We start from the raw sequence: 17,683 nt of genomic DNA on the forward strand, positions 1-17,683 counted from the left end.
AATTACCCTGAAGTTATGTTTTGTGTTTGTTGACCCTGGATTTAGTGTTTTCTTCTTTCTTTCCTCTGGTGATTGGGTTGCTGTGATTTTTCTGTATTTAATGCAGTCTTACCTGTTTTCAACCTTTCAGGATTTCTTTGAACTTTCTGCTTTGGTACTTGTTCCATTTCTTGTTTTCTAGGCCTATTGTGGATTTTTCTTGTTTAAAATATCTCATTTCTCATTTCAAAGAGCCTTTGCAAAGTAAAAGACTAATTATTCAGTCTGCTATTTTGAATCAGAGCCTTTTACTTAATTTTTTAAAGTATTTATGTGTGTTTATTGACTCAGCTATTGTCTAATTACCCCTAATTTTTTTCTGGAGAAAAACCCAAGTCGTTCATCTTTTTTTGAGGCTTTTATTTTTCTATTTGTGAATTTGCCTTTTTACTTGAATACAAGTTTTTAAAATTGGACTTAAATTGTTTTTATGGTTAGGTGAAATTCATGGAAATAACACTAATTAAAACTATCCTTCTGTGGATCTATAAATCAAATAGATGATTCTATATAATTAAGGTTTATACTTTATGTTAAATGTAAAAGGTATTTCTTCTCTTAAGACTATGGAATGATGTATTTTTCTGGTTGTTTGGAGGACTGTTATGTTTCAAGTGATTGAGTAAATTAGCTAATGAAGACTTTCATTTAACTTGGTTCATTTCACATCATTTTTTATAATATATAGCACTACAGTGGAGAAGGCAATGGCACTCCACTCCAGTACTTTTGCCTAGAAAATCCCATGGATTTTCTAGGAGGAAAAGCCTAGTAGGCTGCCTGGTAGGCTGCACTCCATGGGGTCACTAGAGTCGGACACGACTGAGCGACTTCACTTTCACTTTTCACTTTCATGCATTGGAGGAGGAAATGGCAACCCACTCCAGTGTTCTTGCCTGGAGAATCCCAGGGACGGGGGAGCCTGGTGGGCTGCCGTCTACGGGGTCGCACAGAGTTGGACACGACTGAAGCGACTTAGCAGCAGCAGCAGCAGCACTATAGCATTCAGTGTTAATTTTAGTAAGAAAATTATTTTGACTTTTGTTTATATATTTATATTTTTTATGAGTAAAATAATACAAATAGTAATTTGTAAGGATCAGAGTATCTTTCAAATAGACAACAGAATAAATCCCACTCTTTCTGTTCTTGGAAATTCTATTAGAAAAATGTAACTGTCTACTCCATCTGTTTGATATAGTTGTTCCTTATTGTAGTCACATTTTTTGTGAATCTTACCATTTTGTTGACCCACCAATGTTGTCAGAAAACAGTTCTGCACTGCCTGTTTCTATATAAGCTAATAATGTAATGCAGTATTGGTATGTTATATTTGTAAGCTTCAAAGGGCTTCCAATTTCAATGGAAAATTATGTAATATAAAACCTAAACTCCATATGAGTTTAGAAGGCATGATTTTGTCTTCTGTCTACTTTTCTATATATAACCCCAAATATTAAATGTCTGTCCTCAAAAATGATCTAGTTCCTTCAGAAGGATCGTGATGATTGTGTGCTTACAGATTGACTTACTTTAAAGCAGGTCAGTATTTATGGTCTGAGCCTCATCCAGATGCTAGATTTTAACCTTGTCTTAGTCACCTTTTCTACCTGGAAGAAAACAAAGTAAAAAGTTTGTTTGGATGTAATAGCCGCTTTAGTGAACTTAGTGAATATAGTGGAAATGGCAGTTCATGAAATATCATCAATTTATGTTTATTGTATGCTGAACACTTCAAAATTTGGAACTCCCAAAGGTAGATACTCATAGAAATATTAGGGAGTAAGGTATGCATCTAGTAGAAATTTTAGCTGCTTGAGGGAAACCTTAAAGCCAGCTGTTCTTCCTCTGTTAGAGCCCTGCTCCTGTATGTATATTCCCTATGCAGCTCTTATTCTTTTATATATTCCTGTGTGTGTGTGTGTGTGCTTGTGTATATATACATAATTTGTCCATGTTAATATGTGTACTTAAATGATTTGATTCCCTTCCAGTTTGGAGGAGGAGATTGTTTTTTGTTTTCTTACTAGATTGTTAATTACTTGGAGTTTGGAGTGGTACCTTATATTCCTCACAGCACTGGTACACAGACAGAGGAACAACCGTGTGGTGAAGGACAGAATTTCACTTGCCTCATTTGAAAAGTTCCTGGCACATATTAGGTGCTAAAGCATTTGTTGAAGGATTGTCAGGGGATTATTACCAATGGAAATTTATGACAAGCTGGTCAAAAAGAACAAGTTATATAAATGACCAGATCTGGCTCCCTGGGACTCTTTTTACACTCTAGTAATTTCCTTGGTTTCCTTTATTTAGTCCTTTAAAAAAAAAAATTGTATAAGTAACCATGTTCATTGTTGAAAATTTAGAAAGTATAAATGAACATGAAGAAAATAATATTCATAATTCCACCACCCCAAAATAACACTGAGGGGGTATATACTTTCAGATTTTGTTTTATGCAAGCACATACTTATTTATCATTCCTTAGGAAAGAGTTCACATTTTAGAAACATGTGCACATTCAGTCATGTATGTATGTTTTTCCTTGGTAAAGTTGAGTTCACGCATACAGTTTTCTCTGAGAGCTCCTGAGAACAGTTGTGTCTCTGCTGTCTCCCATTCCTTTCTTCCTGTTCTCTCCTAAACTCACTCTAATCAAACCTTCATGCCCAGTCCCTTCACTTAGCCTTAGGTTTCAGATCAGATCAGATCAGCCGCTCAGTCGTGTCCGACTCTTTGCAACCCCATGAATCGCAGCACGCCAGGCCTCCCTGTCCATCACCAACTCCTGGAGTTCACCCAGACCCACGTCCATCGAGTCAGTTATGCCATCCAGCAAAGGTTAAATCCAGAGGTCTAGCCTCAGCTCTGCTCCTATTTGGCCTGTCAGAAGCCCTGGAAACTGTTTCCACTTGGTCACTTTGGGCGCCTGCTTCTCCTCCCCCGCACTGCCGGGCCTACCCAGTGTCTGTTACTGACCCCCTCCGTTTCTCTGCTGCTGAATGTTGCAGTCTCTGGGGCTCAGTCTTCCTACTTCTTAGCTACACTCCGGCTCCAGGTGATCTCGTTTAGTCTCATGGCTTTAAATACCGCCTGTGTACTCATAATTCCCCAATGTTATCCCCAGGTCAGACATTTCCTCCACTTAACATACATAGTAGACATCTGAAACTTAATATAACCAAAACCAATCTCCTGATATCCATTACCCACAAAAAACAAATAACCATTCCTCCTCTAAGTCAATAATTGGCAGTTTAGGCCAGAAACCTTGCAGTCATTTGCAGTTGAAGTTCTCTGGAAAGCAGAATGAGACACAGATTAGCAAGCTGTTAGTTTATTAGAGAATGCTCTGAGGATCAACAGCTCCAGAAGGCAAAACAGGGAAGAAGGATGGAGGGATAATTTAGGCTGCAGTGCAGTCTTAGCAAGGGTTGAGGCAGCCGGTGGGGGGCACAGGGTGGGGGCTCTGACTCTCAGGTGACTCATCGTGGTTGTCCCAGGTTGTGGCAAGGGGCCATGAAACTAAATGACATCACCTGGGAAGTAAATATAGAAAAGGAGCTCACAGACTGAGCCCTGGAGAACTCCAGTGTTTGTACCATGAGGTCAGCCGGTCGTCAGCTAGAGGCTGCCCTGGGAAGGGGGTGTGGCATTCTTCAGCCGAGGCCCTTGCTGGAGTTTGACAGCAGAGTGCTGTCTGCCAGAAGCAGCCCTGGGGTCTGAGGAGCAAGTGCCTTACTGCTGAAGGGGGCCCTGTGCTGAACACGGCAGTGTTTACCGCGTCATCTCTCCCTGCTTTTTCTCATATTCCACATTCAGTCCAAGCAAAGGTCATTTCTGCTCTCCATATCCACCCCAAATCTGACGGCTCTGGCTTCTTCCTCTTCTACCAGTTTGCTCCAAACCACCCCTGTCTCTTGCCTAGATTATGGTTGTGCCCTCTTACTGGTCTCCTGCCTCTACTCTGTACCTGTCTCCGCACAGCAGAGTAATCCTTTGAATTAATCTCATGTATGCATCTATTTTTGGCTGTGCGGGGCTTCCTTGCTGCGTGGGCTTCTCTGTAGATGCAGCACATGGGGACTGCTCTCTGGTTGCTGTGTGGGCTTCTCGTGTTGGGGAGCATGGGCTCTAGTGTGCACAGGCTTCACTAGTGGTGGCCGTGTGCTCAGTAGTTGTGGCTCCCGGGCCCTAGAGCACAGCCTCAGTAGTTGTGGCCTGTGGACTTGGTTGCTCCATGGCCTGTGGGATCTTCCCAGATCAGAGACAAAGCCCTGTCTCCTGCACTGGCAGGCGGATTCTTACTCACTGAGTCTCCAGGGAAGCCCTGGAGTCGTCCAAGTCAAATCTGGGTGCCCAGTGCTCTGGCCATCCTGCCCCTGAGAGTAAAGCCCCCGTCGTTCCCGACCTCCAGGGCCCTCCCCATGGCCTCAGCCCCTCCCCTGCCACTCCTCTCCTCCCTGCTCGGGCCTCTCCAGCCACACTGACCCTACAATCCAAGAGGGAGTCTTCTGCTCCCTCTTGGCCTTCCTGTCTGCTCTCCTGATGTCCTCTCTATTTTGTCAGTTTCTCCTCCTCTTTCTCAGTCAGCCAGTGTTGTAGGTTAAAAAGATGTCTGTCATCTCAGCAGTAACTTGGTCAAGGTTATCCATTGAGAAAGTCCCTGTAGAGCTTAGAAAAAATTGAAGCCTTTTGTTTCTACCAGTCTCTTTTATTCCTTCAGTGTAGGAACATTGACATATTGGAAAGTGGAAACCATTGCTGACGTGCTTTGAGTGATGCCCAGATTCCTTGTCCAGTGCTCTCCTGCCCTACCCCCCACAATTCCAGGTTGACTTCTGGAAAATCTGTCACTCCCACTGCAGCTGTGTGGTGGGGTCGAGGTCATGCCCCTTCATACGTGGAACTAATCATTTCTCGCTATTTGTTCCCTGTTCAGAGCTTTTCATCCTACTATAAAGGAGGATTTGAACAGAAAATGAGTAGGCGAGAAGCAAGTCTCATTTTGGGTGTAAGGTAGGTGTCCTGCGTAAGTGTTATTTTGTTCTGTGGCTGAGTTTGTCGTGAAAAAGGAGAAAATGTGACAGTAAAATTATCCTTATATTTTAAATTATGAATAGGAGGCAGAGGAGAAAATAGGAAAGTTTTACATCTCAAACCTTGAGTCTAAGAGATTATCCTACTACTGATAAAAAAAAAATCAGGCATAGTTGTGATGTGCCTTTATTCCTTTACAAAGAGCTGTTGTATTTGAACACTAAAATTTTAAAGCAATTATCAAAATCCCTTATTGTGACATTAAATTCTTTCTGAATTCAGTTTTCTATTTGATTTGTATCATATTTTCAATTATAACATGGAATCTCTTTTGCAATTCTTCTCTAGTTCCACAATTTGACACCTAGCATGTTTTATTATTTCTGTCCTTTATCGAGCCCATCTTTGCATGAAATGTTCCTTTGGTGTCTCTAATTTTCTTGAAGAGATCTCTAGTCTTTCCCATTCTGTTGGCAGAAGATATTAAGAAGAGGTGGCAAGAATACACAGAAGAACTGTACAAAAAAGATCTTCACGACCCAGATAATCACAATGGTGTGATCACTCACCTAGAGGCAGACGCTCTGGAATGTGAAGTCAAGTGGGCCTTAGAAAGCATCACTACGAACAAAGCTAGTGGAGGTGATGGAATTCGAGTTGAGCTATTTCAAATCCTGAAAGATGATGCTGTGAAAGTGCTGCACTCAATATGCCAGCAAATTGCTCCCACTGCTGGAAAACTCAGCAGTGGCCACAGGACTGGAAAAGGTCAGTGTTCATTCCAATCCCAAAGAAAGGCAATGCCAAGGAATGTTCAAACTACCGCACAATTGCACTCATCTCACATGCTAGTAAAGTAATGCTCAAAATTCTCCAAGCCAGGCTTCAGCAATACATGAACCGTGAACTTCCAGATGTTCAAGCTGGTTTTAGAACAGGCAGAGGAACCAGAGACCAAATTGCCAACATCCACTGCATCATAGAAAAAGCAAGAGAGTTCCAGAAAAACATCTATTTCTGCTTTATTGACTATGCCAAAGCCTTTGACTGTGTGGATCACAAGAAACTGTGGAAAATTCTGAAAGAGATGGGAATACCACTTGACCTGCCTCTTGAGAAATCTGTATGCAGGTCAGGAAGCAACAGTTAGAACTGGACATGGAACAACAGACTGGTTCCAAATAGGAAAAGAAGTACGTCAAGGCTGTATATTGTCACCCTGCTTATTTAACTTGTATGCAGAGTACATCATGAGAAACGCTGGGCTGCAAGAAGCACAAGCTGGAATCAAGATTTCTGGGAGAAATATCAATAACCTCAGATATGCAGATGACACCACCCTTATGGCAGAAAGTGAAGAGGAACTAAAAAGCCTCTTGATGAAAGTGAAAGTGGAGAATGAAAAAGTTGGCTTAAAGCTCAACATTCAGAAAACGAAGATCATGGCATCTGGTCCCATCACTTTATGGGAAATAGATGGGGAAACAGTGGAAACAGTGTCAGACTTTATTTTTGGGGGCTCCAAAATCACTGTAGATGGTGACTGCAGCCATGAAATTAAAAGACGCTTACTCCTTGGAAGGAAAGTTATGACCAACCTAGATAGCGTATTCAAAAGCAGAGACATTACTTTGCAAACAAAGGTCCGTCTAGTCAAGGCTATGGTTTTTCCAGTAGTCATGTATGGATGTGAGAGTTGGACTGTGAAGAAAGCTGAGCGCCGAAGAATTGATGCTTTTGAACTGTGGTGTTGGAGAAGACTTTTGAGAGTCCCTTGGACTGCAAGGAGATCCAACCAATCCATCCTAAAGGAGATCAGTCCTGGGTGTTTGTTGGAAGGACTGATGCTAAAGTTGAAACTCCAATACTTCGGCCACCTCATGCGAAGAGTTGACTCATTGGAAAAAGACCCTGATACTGGGAGGGATTGGGGGCAGGAGGAGAAGGGGACAACAGAGAATGAGATGGCTGGATGACATCACCAACTCAATGCACATGAGTTTGGGTGAACTCTGGGAGTTGGTGATGGACAGGGAGGCCTGGCGTGCTGTGATTCATGGGGTCGCAAAGAGTTGGACACGACTGAGCGACTGAACTGAACTGATGTTTTACTATACTTATTTCACCTTATTAGCCATTTATTGTCTGACTTTTGACAGTGTAGGAGATAGTTAATAATCCTTTGTGATTACTGTATGATATCATTTAACACTGAGAGTTAAGAATACATCCCCTAGCATAGATTTACCAGTATCTATATTTGTTTATGTTCCCTAGAGCTCACTCAAAATTTTATTTGGGTTCGTTATAGTATGTTACCTATGACAAATCTTACGGTGACTTAGTCAACATAATTAGGCAGAATAGATCATGAAGTCTTATATTGACAGAATTTTTAAATCTCTTTAGGTTAGCAGATATTTAAAGCCAAAACATTTTGTTATTTCTTATGACTAATCAAAACAAACAACAAACAAACAACACAAAAGGTGGGTAGGGGAGAAACAGGTCAGTTTGGCTTGGGGCTTCATTTAAATATAAGAAGAGATGAGCTTTCTCACCAAGGATACAAAAAAAAGGAATGATTTTAAGCAGGGGAACCACACTGTTAAATTAGCTATGTTGTTAACTATTCTTTGGTTTAATATTATTCTGAATGCCTCTGTTATTTTTCTGAGGTCCCCATATCATCTCATTCTGGATATGTGTACACAAAGTACATTACTAATCCAAACAAAAGTTTTTGAGGATATCATTTAATATCATCCAAGGTACTCCTCCTGTTTTTCGGGTAGATAATTTGGAGTTGACTTAAAATACATGGTTATTAAGTTTTATTCCAGTGAGCAGGAAGGTGTACAGAATTTCACAAGGAAAATTGAGTGACTCACAGCACGGACTCTGATAACAGTGAACCTGGGCACAAGTATCAGTGTTACCACTTGTTAGCTGCGTGGCCTCAGTCTCTTCATTAGTTTCTACTGCATAGGACTGCTGCAAAAACTAACACAGAGAAAGTTTTTTTAGCATAAACGTAGCAGTTAGTAACTACTCAGTAGATACCAGCTAAGCAAACAGATTCTGATTCTATCATGGAGGCACTGATTTTTAGCTTTTATGCACTTCTCCTTCATTTTTGATTTGCAGTTAATACTACTTTGCCTTGTTGGAATAATGTAAAATGCCCTGAGTGGTACCTTTTTTATCAAAGAAAGAAAGTGGAGTCGCTCAGTCATGTCCAACTCTTTGCGACCCCATGGCCTGCAGCCTACCAGGGTCCTCTGTCCATGGGATTTTCTAGGCAATAGTACTGGAATGGGGTACCATTTCCTTCTCCAGGGGATCTTCCCAACCCAAGGATCGAACCCCCGTCTCCCACATTGTAGACAGATGCCTTACTGTCTGAGCCACCAGGGAAGTCCTTTTTTTTTAAGAGCTTACCAAAGAACAGGTGCTGAATAAAGGTTGGTCCCCTCTCTTCCTGTCTCTCTCCTGAGTGCAAAGTCTAAATATTTGCCTTTAACACATTAAATAGAAAGGTAAAATTTATTTCCTCTAGCCCTTTCTTTCAGAGAAGGCAATGGCACCCCACTCCAGTACTCTTGCCTGGAAAATCCCATGGATGGAGGAGCCTGGTAGGCTGCAGTCCATGGGGTCACTAAGAGTCGGGCACGACTGAGTGACTTCACTTTCAGTTTTCACGTTCATGCATTGGAGAAGGAAATGGCAACCCACTCCAGTGTTCTTGCCTGGAGAATCCCAGGGACACAGGAGCCTAGTGGGCAGCCGTCTATGGGGTCACACAGAGTCGGACATGACTGAAGCGACTTAGCAGAAGCAGCAGCAGCAGCAGCCCTTTCTTTCAGTCAGGCGGTGTTGTTCTGAGGAGATTCTTTTAAGATGTGAATACATTCCTGTGGTTCCATTTTCCTTGGTCTTGGAATCCAAATGATTTAGACTGTATGACAAGTAGGTAAAGACAAAATGGAGCTGACTCTGATAATACCCTGTTTAAAAACAAAGAAATTCTCTTTGTTACTAGATGATTCTATGTTTTCTTACCATATTGAATAAAGCCTAAAATATTCTACTGAGTTGCTTGGGAAAACTTAACTATACCTGCTATTTTCTGAAAGTACACATACATTTGTGATATTCAGACTTTATAAAAACTTCTGTGGAACTCTCTTTAAATGTTATTTAATAGACTAGTAGTAGAAAAAGGTGAAACCAAAGCTGCTCTATTTGCTGCAGGATCAGGGAACATTGCTCTGTTCTAGGCACCCTAATCCCCTACTCTCAGTCAAATACGTTCCAGGGAGCAGTTTGAAATCCCTGATCTGGGCAAAATTGTATTTCAAGTTCCATTTTCAGTTCATAGTGAAATTATCTGTGCTGGAGATATATCAGAGCTACATTTAATTTTTAATGCTTTGTTTAAGAACTGAGATTCCCTCACTTAGGTAGGTGCTTTGTTTCTAGGAATGCGTCTGTTTCTTCCAGGGTTTGCAGTTTCTTATTGTATAGCACACCTCTTATCCTCTTAGCTTTGTATTTCTGTTGTATCAGTTGTAATCTCTCCATTTTCATTTCTGATGTTACCTGAATTCTGTTTCCCTGGTTAGTGTAGCTTCTGGTTTGTCTGTTTTCTTTACATTCTCCAAAAAAAAAAAAAAAAGCTCTTGGTTTCATTGATTTTTTTTTTTTTTCTTTTTTTTGGTCTTTTAGTCTCTATTTCATTTATTTTCACTGTGATTTTTATTTTCCTTCTACTAATTTTAGGCTTAGTTTGTTCTTCTTATACTTCCCTAAGGTGTAAAGTTAGGTTGTTTGAGTTCTTTTCTTTCCCCTTAATGTAGGATTTTAATACTATAAACTTTCCTCTTAGAACTGCTTTGGCTGCATCCCAGAAGTTTTAGTAGGTTGTTTCTTTGTCTCAAGATATATTTTTATTTTTCTTTTGGCTTCCCCTTTAACTTAAGACTTAGGTATTTTCTTTATAGAAGAATACTTTATATGCTTGTGTAGCAATTGATAGTGTATTTTTAACATGTCTGATGGTCTGTTATTTAACCCCAGGAGATTAGAAGCAGCAAGTAACTGGCAAGTAACAGCTTCAGACTAGAATCCTGCCAGAGTGGAGGATTGGCAACTGATAGCAAGGAATGTGGTGTTCAAAGCAGAATTTAAACATTTTATGACCAATTAGTAGAAGGGCAAGCAAACCTCCGCAGACCTTGGGAATTTCTTTCCACTTAACTGATATTCATGGTAGTTTTTTGAGTCATTAGAGAAATGCTAGATTAGATTATTTATACTTCACTTTTTTAATGTACATTTTTACTTATGAGAAAATTATAACTCAGGGAGTTAAGTAAGCAAGACACAGTTTTATAGGCAGTGAGCAATGGATTTAAACCAGTGTGTGAATGTCTCTAATAGTACCTGCTACTGGTCCCTGTTGTGTGGTTCCTCCATACAGACTGTTCTGAGTTTCATAGCAACCACCATGTGCTTTGAGTTAGCCACTGTTATTTCCGTGGGAGGCCCAGAAAAAGATCTTAATAAGCTAGTGTAAATGTTAAGGAGAAACACCAGGATTTTGTTACTGTTAGTGTAAATTTTTTTCCTTGACTGGAAGACGTACTAGAAAGAAGGATTTCCACTACTTGAATAAATTAGGTTTTACACGGATAATTTTAGGCTTATTTAACTTTCTCCTTCAAGTTTTGTTTAGAGTTTAGGCTCTCACAGCCAAGCTTTTCCCTTAGATTTCTCACAAAACTAAATAAATTAATGAGCTATGAAGAGTTTTGAGATGTTCTGTTGAAAGATAATAATAGTAAAAACTATTATGTAACATTTGCTACAAACACCAGACCTTGTTGTAGCACTTTGTTGGCATTAACTAATTTAATCCCTTGTAATTACTTTATGAGGACTATGTTGTGGCTCTGTTTTACAATGAAGAAACTGAAGCACAGAGAAGGTAAAAAATTTGGCCAAGGGCACCCCATCCTTCTTGGAGTAGGAAAAGGCAACCTACTCCAGTATTCTTGCCCTGAAAATCCCATGGACAGAGGAGCCTGGCAGGCTACAGTCCATGGGGTCGCAAAGAGTCAGGCCTGACTGAGTGTGTGAGCACACACACCCCATCCTTCATGGCAGTGCTGTGATTAAAATCCTGCTGTCTGGTAGCTCTAGAGTTCAGATACCTATTTGTTACATCATATGTACTGCCTTCCCCCCAAAGAGCTTGAAGCACAAGTTTTCACACTCAAAGTAATCGTCTATAGACTATGATTTCCCTGTCCTAGTTCTTTTTTTTTTTTCTAATTTTATTTTATTTTTAAACTTTACATAATTGTATTAGTTTTGCCAAATATCAAAATGAATCCGCCATAGGTATACATGTGTTCCCCATCCTGAACCCTCCTCCCTCCTCCCTCCCCACACCATCCCTCTGGGTCGTCCCAGTGCACTAGCCCCAAGCATCCAGTATCGTGCATCAAACCTGGACTGGCAACTCGTTTCTTACATGATATTTTACATGTTTCAATGTCATTCTCCCAAATCTTCCCACCCTCTCCCTCTCCCACAGAGTCCATAAGACTGTTCTATACATCAGTGTCTCTTTTGCTGTCTCGTACACCGGGTTATTGTTACCATCTTTCTAAATTCCATATATATGCGTTAGTATACTGTATTTATGTTTTTCCTTCTGGCTTACTTCACTCTGTATAATAGGCTCCAGTTTCATCCACCTCATTAGACCTGATTCAAATGTATTCTTTTTAATGGCTGAGTAATACTCCATTGTGTATATGTACCATAGCTTTCTTATCCATTCATCTGCTGATGGACATCTAGGTTGCTTCCATGTCCTGGCTATTATAAACAGTGCTGCGATGAACATTGGGGTACACGTGTCTCTTTCCCTTCTGGTTTCTTCAGTGTGTATGCCCAGCAGTGGGATTGCTGGATCATAAGGCAGTTCTATTTCCAGTTTTTTAAGGAATCTCCACACTGTTCTCCATAGTGGCTGTACTAGTTTGCATTCCCACCAACAGTGTAAGAGGGTTCCCTTTTCTCCACACCCTCTCCAGCATTTATTATTTGTAGATTTTTGGATTGCAGCCATTCTGACTGGTGTGAAATGGTACCTCATAGTGGTTTTGATTTGCATTTCTCTGATAATGAGTGATATTGAGCATCTTTTCATGTGTTTGTTAGCCATCTGTATGTCTTCTTTGGAGAAATGTCTATTTAGTTCTTTGGCCCATTTTTTGATTGGGTCGTTTATTTTTCTGGAGTTGAGCTGTAGGAGTTGCTTGTATATTTTTGAGATTAGTTGTTTGTCAGTTGCTTCATTTTCTATTATTTTCTCCCATTCTGAAGGCTGTCTTTTCACCTTGCTAATAGTTTCCTTTGATGTGCAGAAGCTTTTAAGGTTAATTAGGTCCCATTGTTTATTTTTTATTTTATTTCCAATATTCTGGGAGGTGGGTCATAGAGGATCCTGCTGTGATGTATGTCGGAGAGTGTTTTGCCTATGTTCTCCTCTAGGAGTTTTATAGTTTCTGGTCTTACGTTTAGATCTTTAATCCATTTTGAGTTTATTTTTGTGTATGGTGTTAGAAAGTGGTCTAGTTTCATTCTTTTACAAGTGGTTGACCAGATTTCCCAGCACCACTTGTTAAAGAGATTGTCTTTAATCCATTGTATATTCTTGCCTCCTTTGTCAAAGATAAGGTGTCCATATGTGTGTGGATTTATCTCTGGGCTTTCTATTTTATTCCATTGATCTATATTTCTGTCTTTGTGCCAGTACCATACTGTCTTGATAACTGTGGCTTTGTAGTAGAGCCTGAAGTCAGGTAGGTTGATTCCTCCAGTTCCATTCTTCTTTCTCAAGATCGCTTTGGCTATTCGAGGTTTTTTGTATTTCCATACAAATTGTGAAATTATTTGTTCTAGCTCTGTGAAGAATACTGTTGGTAGCTTGATAGGGATTGCGTTGAATCTATAAATTGCTTTGGGTAGTATACTCATTTTCACTATATTGATTCTTCCAATCCATGAACATGGTATATTTCTCCATCTATTAGTGTCCTCTTTGATTTCTTTCACCAGTGTTTTATAGTTTTCTATATATAGGTCTTTAGTTTCTTTAGGTAGATATATTCCTAAGTATTTTATTCTTTCCATTGCAATGGTGAATGGAATTGTTTCCTTAATTTCTCTTTCTGTTTTCCCATTATTAGTGTATAGGAATGCAAGGGATTTCTGTGTGTTGATTTTATATCCTGCAACTTTACTATAGTCATTGATTATTTCTAGTAATTTTCTGGTGGAATCTTTAGGGTTTTCTATGTAGAGGATCATGTCATCTGCAAATAGTGAGAGTTTTACTTCTTCTTTTCCAATTTGGATTCCTTTTATTTCTTTTTCTGCTCTGATTGCTGTGGCCAAAACTTCCAAAACTATGTTGAATAGTAATGGTGAAAGTGGGCACTCTTGTCTTGTTCCTGACTTTAGAGGAAATGCTTTCAATTTTTCACCATTGAGGATAATGTTTGCTGTGGGTTTGTCATATATAGCTTTTATTATGTTGAGGTATGTTCCTTCTATTCCTGCTTTCTGGAGAGTTTTTATCATAAATGGATGTTGAATTTTGTCAAAGGCTTTCTCTGCATCTATTGAGATAATCATATGGTTTTTATTTTTCAATTTGTTAATGTGGTGTATTACATTGATTGATTTGCGGATATTGAAGAATCCTTGCATCCCTAGGATAAAGCCCACTTGATCATGGTGTATGATCTTTTTAATGTGTTGTTGGATTCTGATTGCTAGAATTTTGTTAAGGATTTTTGCATCTATGTTCATCAGTGATATTGGCCTGTAGTTTTCTTTTTTTGTGGGATCTTTGTCAGGTTTTGGTATTAGGGTGATGGTGGCCTCATAGAATGAGTTTGGAAGTTTACCTTCCTCTGCAATTTTTTGGAAGAGTTTGAGCAGGATAGGTGTTAGCTCTTCTCTAAATTTTTGGTAGAATTCGGCTGTGAAGCCGTCTGGACCTGGGCTTTTGTTTGCTGGAAGATTTTTGATTACAGTTTCAATTTCCGTGCTTGTGATGGGTCTGTTAAGATTTTCTATTTCTTCCTGGTCCAGTTTTGGAAAGTTGTACTTTTCTAAGAATTTGTCCATTTCTTCCACGTTGTCCATTTTATTGGCATATAATTGTTGATAGTAGTCTCTTATAATCCTTTGTATTTCTGTGTTGTCTGTTGTGATCTCTCCATTTTCGTTTCTAATTTTGTTGATTTGATTTTTCTCCCTTTGTTTCTTGATGAGTCTGGCTAATGGTTTGTCAATTTTATTTATCCTTTCAAAGAACCAGCTTTTGGTTTTGTTGATTTTTGCTATGGTCTCTTTTGTTTCTTTTGCATTTATTTCTGCTCTAATTTTTAAGATTTCTTTCCTTCTACTAACCCTGGGGTTCTTCATTTCTTCCTTTTCTAGTTGCTTTAGGTGTAGAGTTAGGTTATTTATTTGACTTTTTTCTTGTTTCTTGAGGTGTGCCTGTATTGCTATGAACTTTCCCCTTAGGACTGCTTTTACCGTGTCCCACAGGTTTTAGATTGTTGTGTTTTCATTTTCATTCGTTTCTATGCAAATTTTGATTTCTTTTTTGATTTCTTCTGTGATTTGTTGGTTATTCAGCAGCGTGTTGTTCAGCCTCCATATGTTGGAATTTTTAATAGTTTTTCTCCTGTAATTGAGATCTAATCTTACTGCATTGTGGTCAGAAAAAATGCTTGGAATGATTTCTATTTTTTTGAATTTACCAAGGCTAGCTTTACGGCCCAGGATGTGATCTATCCTGGAGAAGGTTCCATGTGCGCTTGAGAAAAAGGTGAAATTCATTGTTTTGGGATGAAATGTCCTATAGATATCAATTAGGTCTAACTGGTCTGTTGTATCGTTTAAAGTTTGTGTTTCCTTGTTAATTTTCTGTTTAGTTGATCTATCCATAGGTGTAAGTGGGGTATTAAAGTCTCCCACTATTATTGTGTTATTGTTAATTTCTCTTTTCATACTTGTTAGCATTTGTATTACGTACTGTGGTGCTCCCGTGTTGGGTGCATATATATTTATAATTGTTATATCCTCTTCTTGGATTGATCCTTTGATCATTATGTAGTGACCTTCTTTGTCTCTTTTCACAGCCTTTGTTTTAAAGTCTATTTTATCTGATATGAGTATTGCTACTCCTGCTTTCTTTTGGTCCCTATTTGCATGGAAAATCTTTTTCCAGCCCTTCACTTTCAGTCTGTATGTGTCCCCTGTTTTGAGGTGGGTCTCTTGTAGACAACATATGTAGGGGTCTTGTTTTTGTATCCATTCAGCCAGTCTTTGTCTTTTGGTTGGGGCATTCAACCCATTTACGTTTAAGGTAATTACTGATAAGTATGATCCCATTGCCATTTACTTTATTGTTTTGGGTTCGAGTTTATACACTGTTTTTGTGTTTCCTGTCTAGAGAATATCCTTTAGTATTTGTTGGAGAGCTGGTTTGGTTGTGCAGAATTCTCTCAGCTTTTGCTTGTCTGAAAAGCTTTTGATTTCTCTTTCATACTTGAATGAGATCCTTGCTGGGTACAATAATCTGGGCTGTAGGTTATTTTCTTTCATCATTTTAAGTATGTCTTGCCATTCCCTCCTGGCTTGAAGAGTTTCTATTGAAAGATCAGCTGTTATCCTTATGGGAATTCCCTTGTGTGTTATTTGTTGTTTTTCCCTTGCTGCTTTTAATATTTGTTCTTTGTGTTTGATCTTTGTTAATTTGATTAATATGTGTCTTGGGGTGTTTCTCCTTGGGTTTATCCTGTTTGGGACTCTCTGGGTTTCTTGGACTTGGGTGATTATTTCCTTCCCCATTTTAGGGAAGTTTTCCACTATTATCTCCTCAAGTATTTTCTCATGGTCTTTCTTTTTGTCTTCTTCTTCTGGAACCCCCATGATTCGAATGTTGTAGTGTTTAATATTGTCCTGGAGGTCTCTGAGATTGTCCTCATTTCTTTTAATTCGTTTTTCTTTTATCCTCTCTGATTCATTTATTTCTACCATTCTATCTTCTAATTCACTAATCCTATCTTCTGCCTCTGTTATTCTACTATTTGTTGCCTCCAGAGTGTTTTTAATTTCATTTATTGCATTATTCATTATATATTGACTCTTTTTTATTTCTTCTAGGTCCTTGTTAAACCTTTCTTGCATCTTCTCAATCCTTGTCTCCAGGCTATTTATCTGTGATTCCATTTTAGTTTCAAGATTTTGGATCAATTTCACTATCATTATTTGGAATTCTTTATCAGGTAGATTGCCTATCTCTTCCTCTTTTGTTTGGTTTGGTGGGCATTTATCCTGTTCCTTTATCTGCTGAGTATTCCTCAGACTCTTCATCTTGTTTAAATTGCTGAGTTTGGGAGTCCTTTCTGTATTCTGGCAGTTTGTGGAGTTCTCTTTATTGTGGCATTTCCTCACTGTGTGTGGGTTTGTACAGGTGGCTTGTCAAGGTTTCCTGGTTAGGGAAGCTTGTGTCGGTGTTCTGGTGGGTGGAGCTGTATTTCTTCTCTCAGTCTGGGGGAAGGTCCTGGAGCGACACCCTACTGTGTGCAGCAGCCAGTGGGCAGGACCTGGCCTTGGGCTTCGCTCCTCCTGTCCTAGTTCTTGTGGATGTGTTTTTTTAATTGAGACAAAGGACTGAAGAAAGGTACATGCAGCATTGAATCTGATTTATTTTGATGGTTGGTAGAATGAAGTGACAAGCTGTAATTTTATATTTATCCACAAGATGGTGAAATTCTCATTAGTTTTTAATTTCTTGAAACTCATATAAACTGTTAATTTATAATCTGTATTTGACGCTATTTGTTATAAGTACTTTCTTTTTACAGCCCATCTGCCAGCAAGGCCAAGATTAGAGCAGCTCACAGGAGGATCATGATTTTGAATCACCCAGATAAAGGTAGGTAAAATTGCTGTTTTTCATAATACGTGAATCAGAATATGCTCTGAATTTCTTTGTTTACTTAAACTCATTATAAATGATAATAGTTAAAATGGAAATTTATGTGTCACACGTGTTGTGATTTTTCTTATAAATAAATGAGCCTTTAGATTGGAGTTCAGTGACTCACAGAAATGATAGATTTATAGTTATCAACTTTTGAGAACTTAGTTCCTGATTTCTATATGTAACTTATCTAACCCCTGTTTGAGGCTCCTAGCATTTTGATGGAAATGAGAAAGGTGAGTTATGGACTCTTTGATTGTGTAAACTGATTTGGGCATAATGAATTGTATTTGTTTAACCTTACACATAAAAGCACAAGATTTAGAGAATATTCTCTAAATCTCTGCATGTATGTCACACATGATGCTGAGTTTCTTAATTTTATTTTGGAAGGCTCTAAGGCTGAGCCATTTGTTTTTCACTGGCCAGGTTTTTAATGTAAATTTATCTTACAGAAAGACAATTATTATAACTTTAACTACACTACAGCTGCTTGAGAGAGAAAGCCCATATGTTCAT

General features: G+C 39.0%; 1 protein-coding gene across 1 annotated transcript in view; it reads left to right on the top strand.

Annotated features, from left to right (window-relative positions):
• Positions 1-17,683, top strand: part of DNAJC15 (DnaJ heat shock protein family (Hsp40) member C15) — an 82,324-nt gene that overhangs the window by 39,923 nt on the left and 24,718 nt on the right. Inside the window, 2 exon segments of the mRNA NM_001080332.2 lie at positions 4,985-5,061; positions 17,046-17,116. Coding sequence (NP_001073801.1) covers positions 4,985-5,061; positions 17,046-17,116 — 148 coding nt within the window.

This window comes from Bos taurus, chromosome 12 (assembly GCF_002263795.3).
Source record: "Bos taurus isolate L1 Dominette 01449 registration number 42190680 breed Hereford chromosome 12, ARS-UCD2.0, whole genome shotgun sequence".
NCBI lineage: Eukaryota > Metazoa > Chordata > Mammalia > Artiodactyla > Bovidae > Bos > Bos taurus.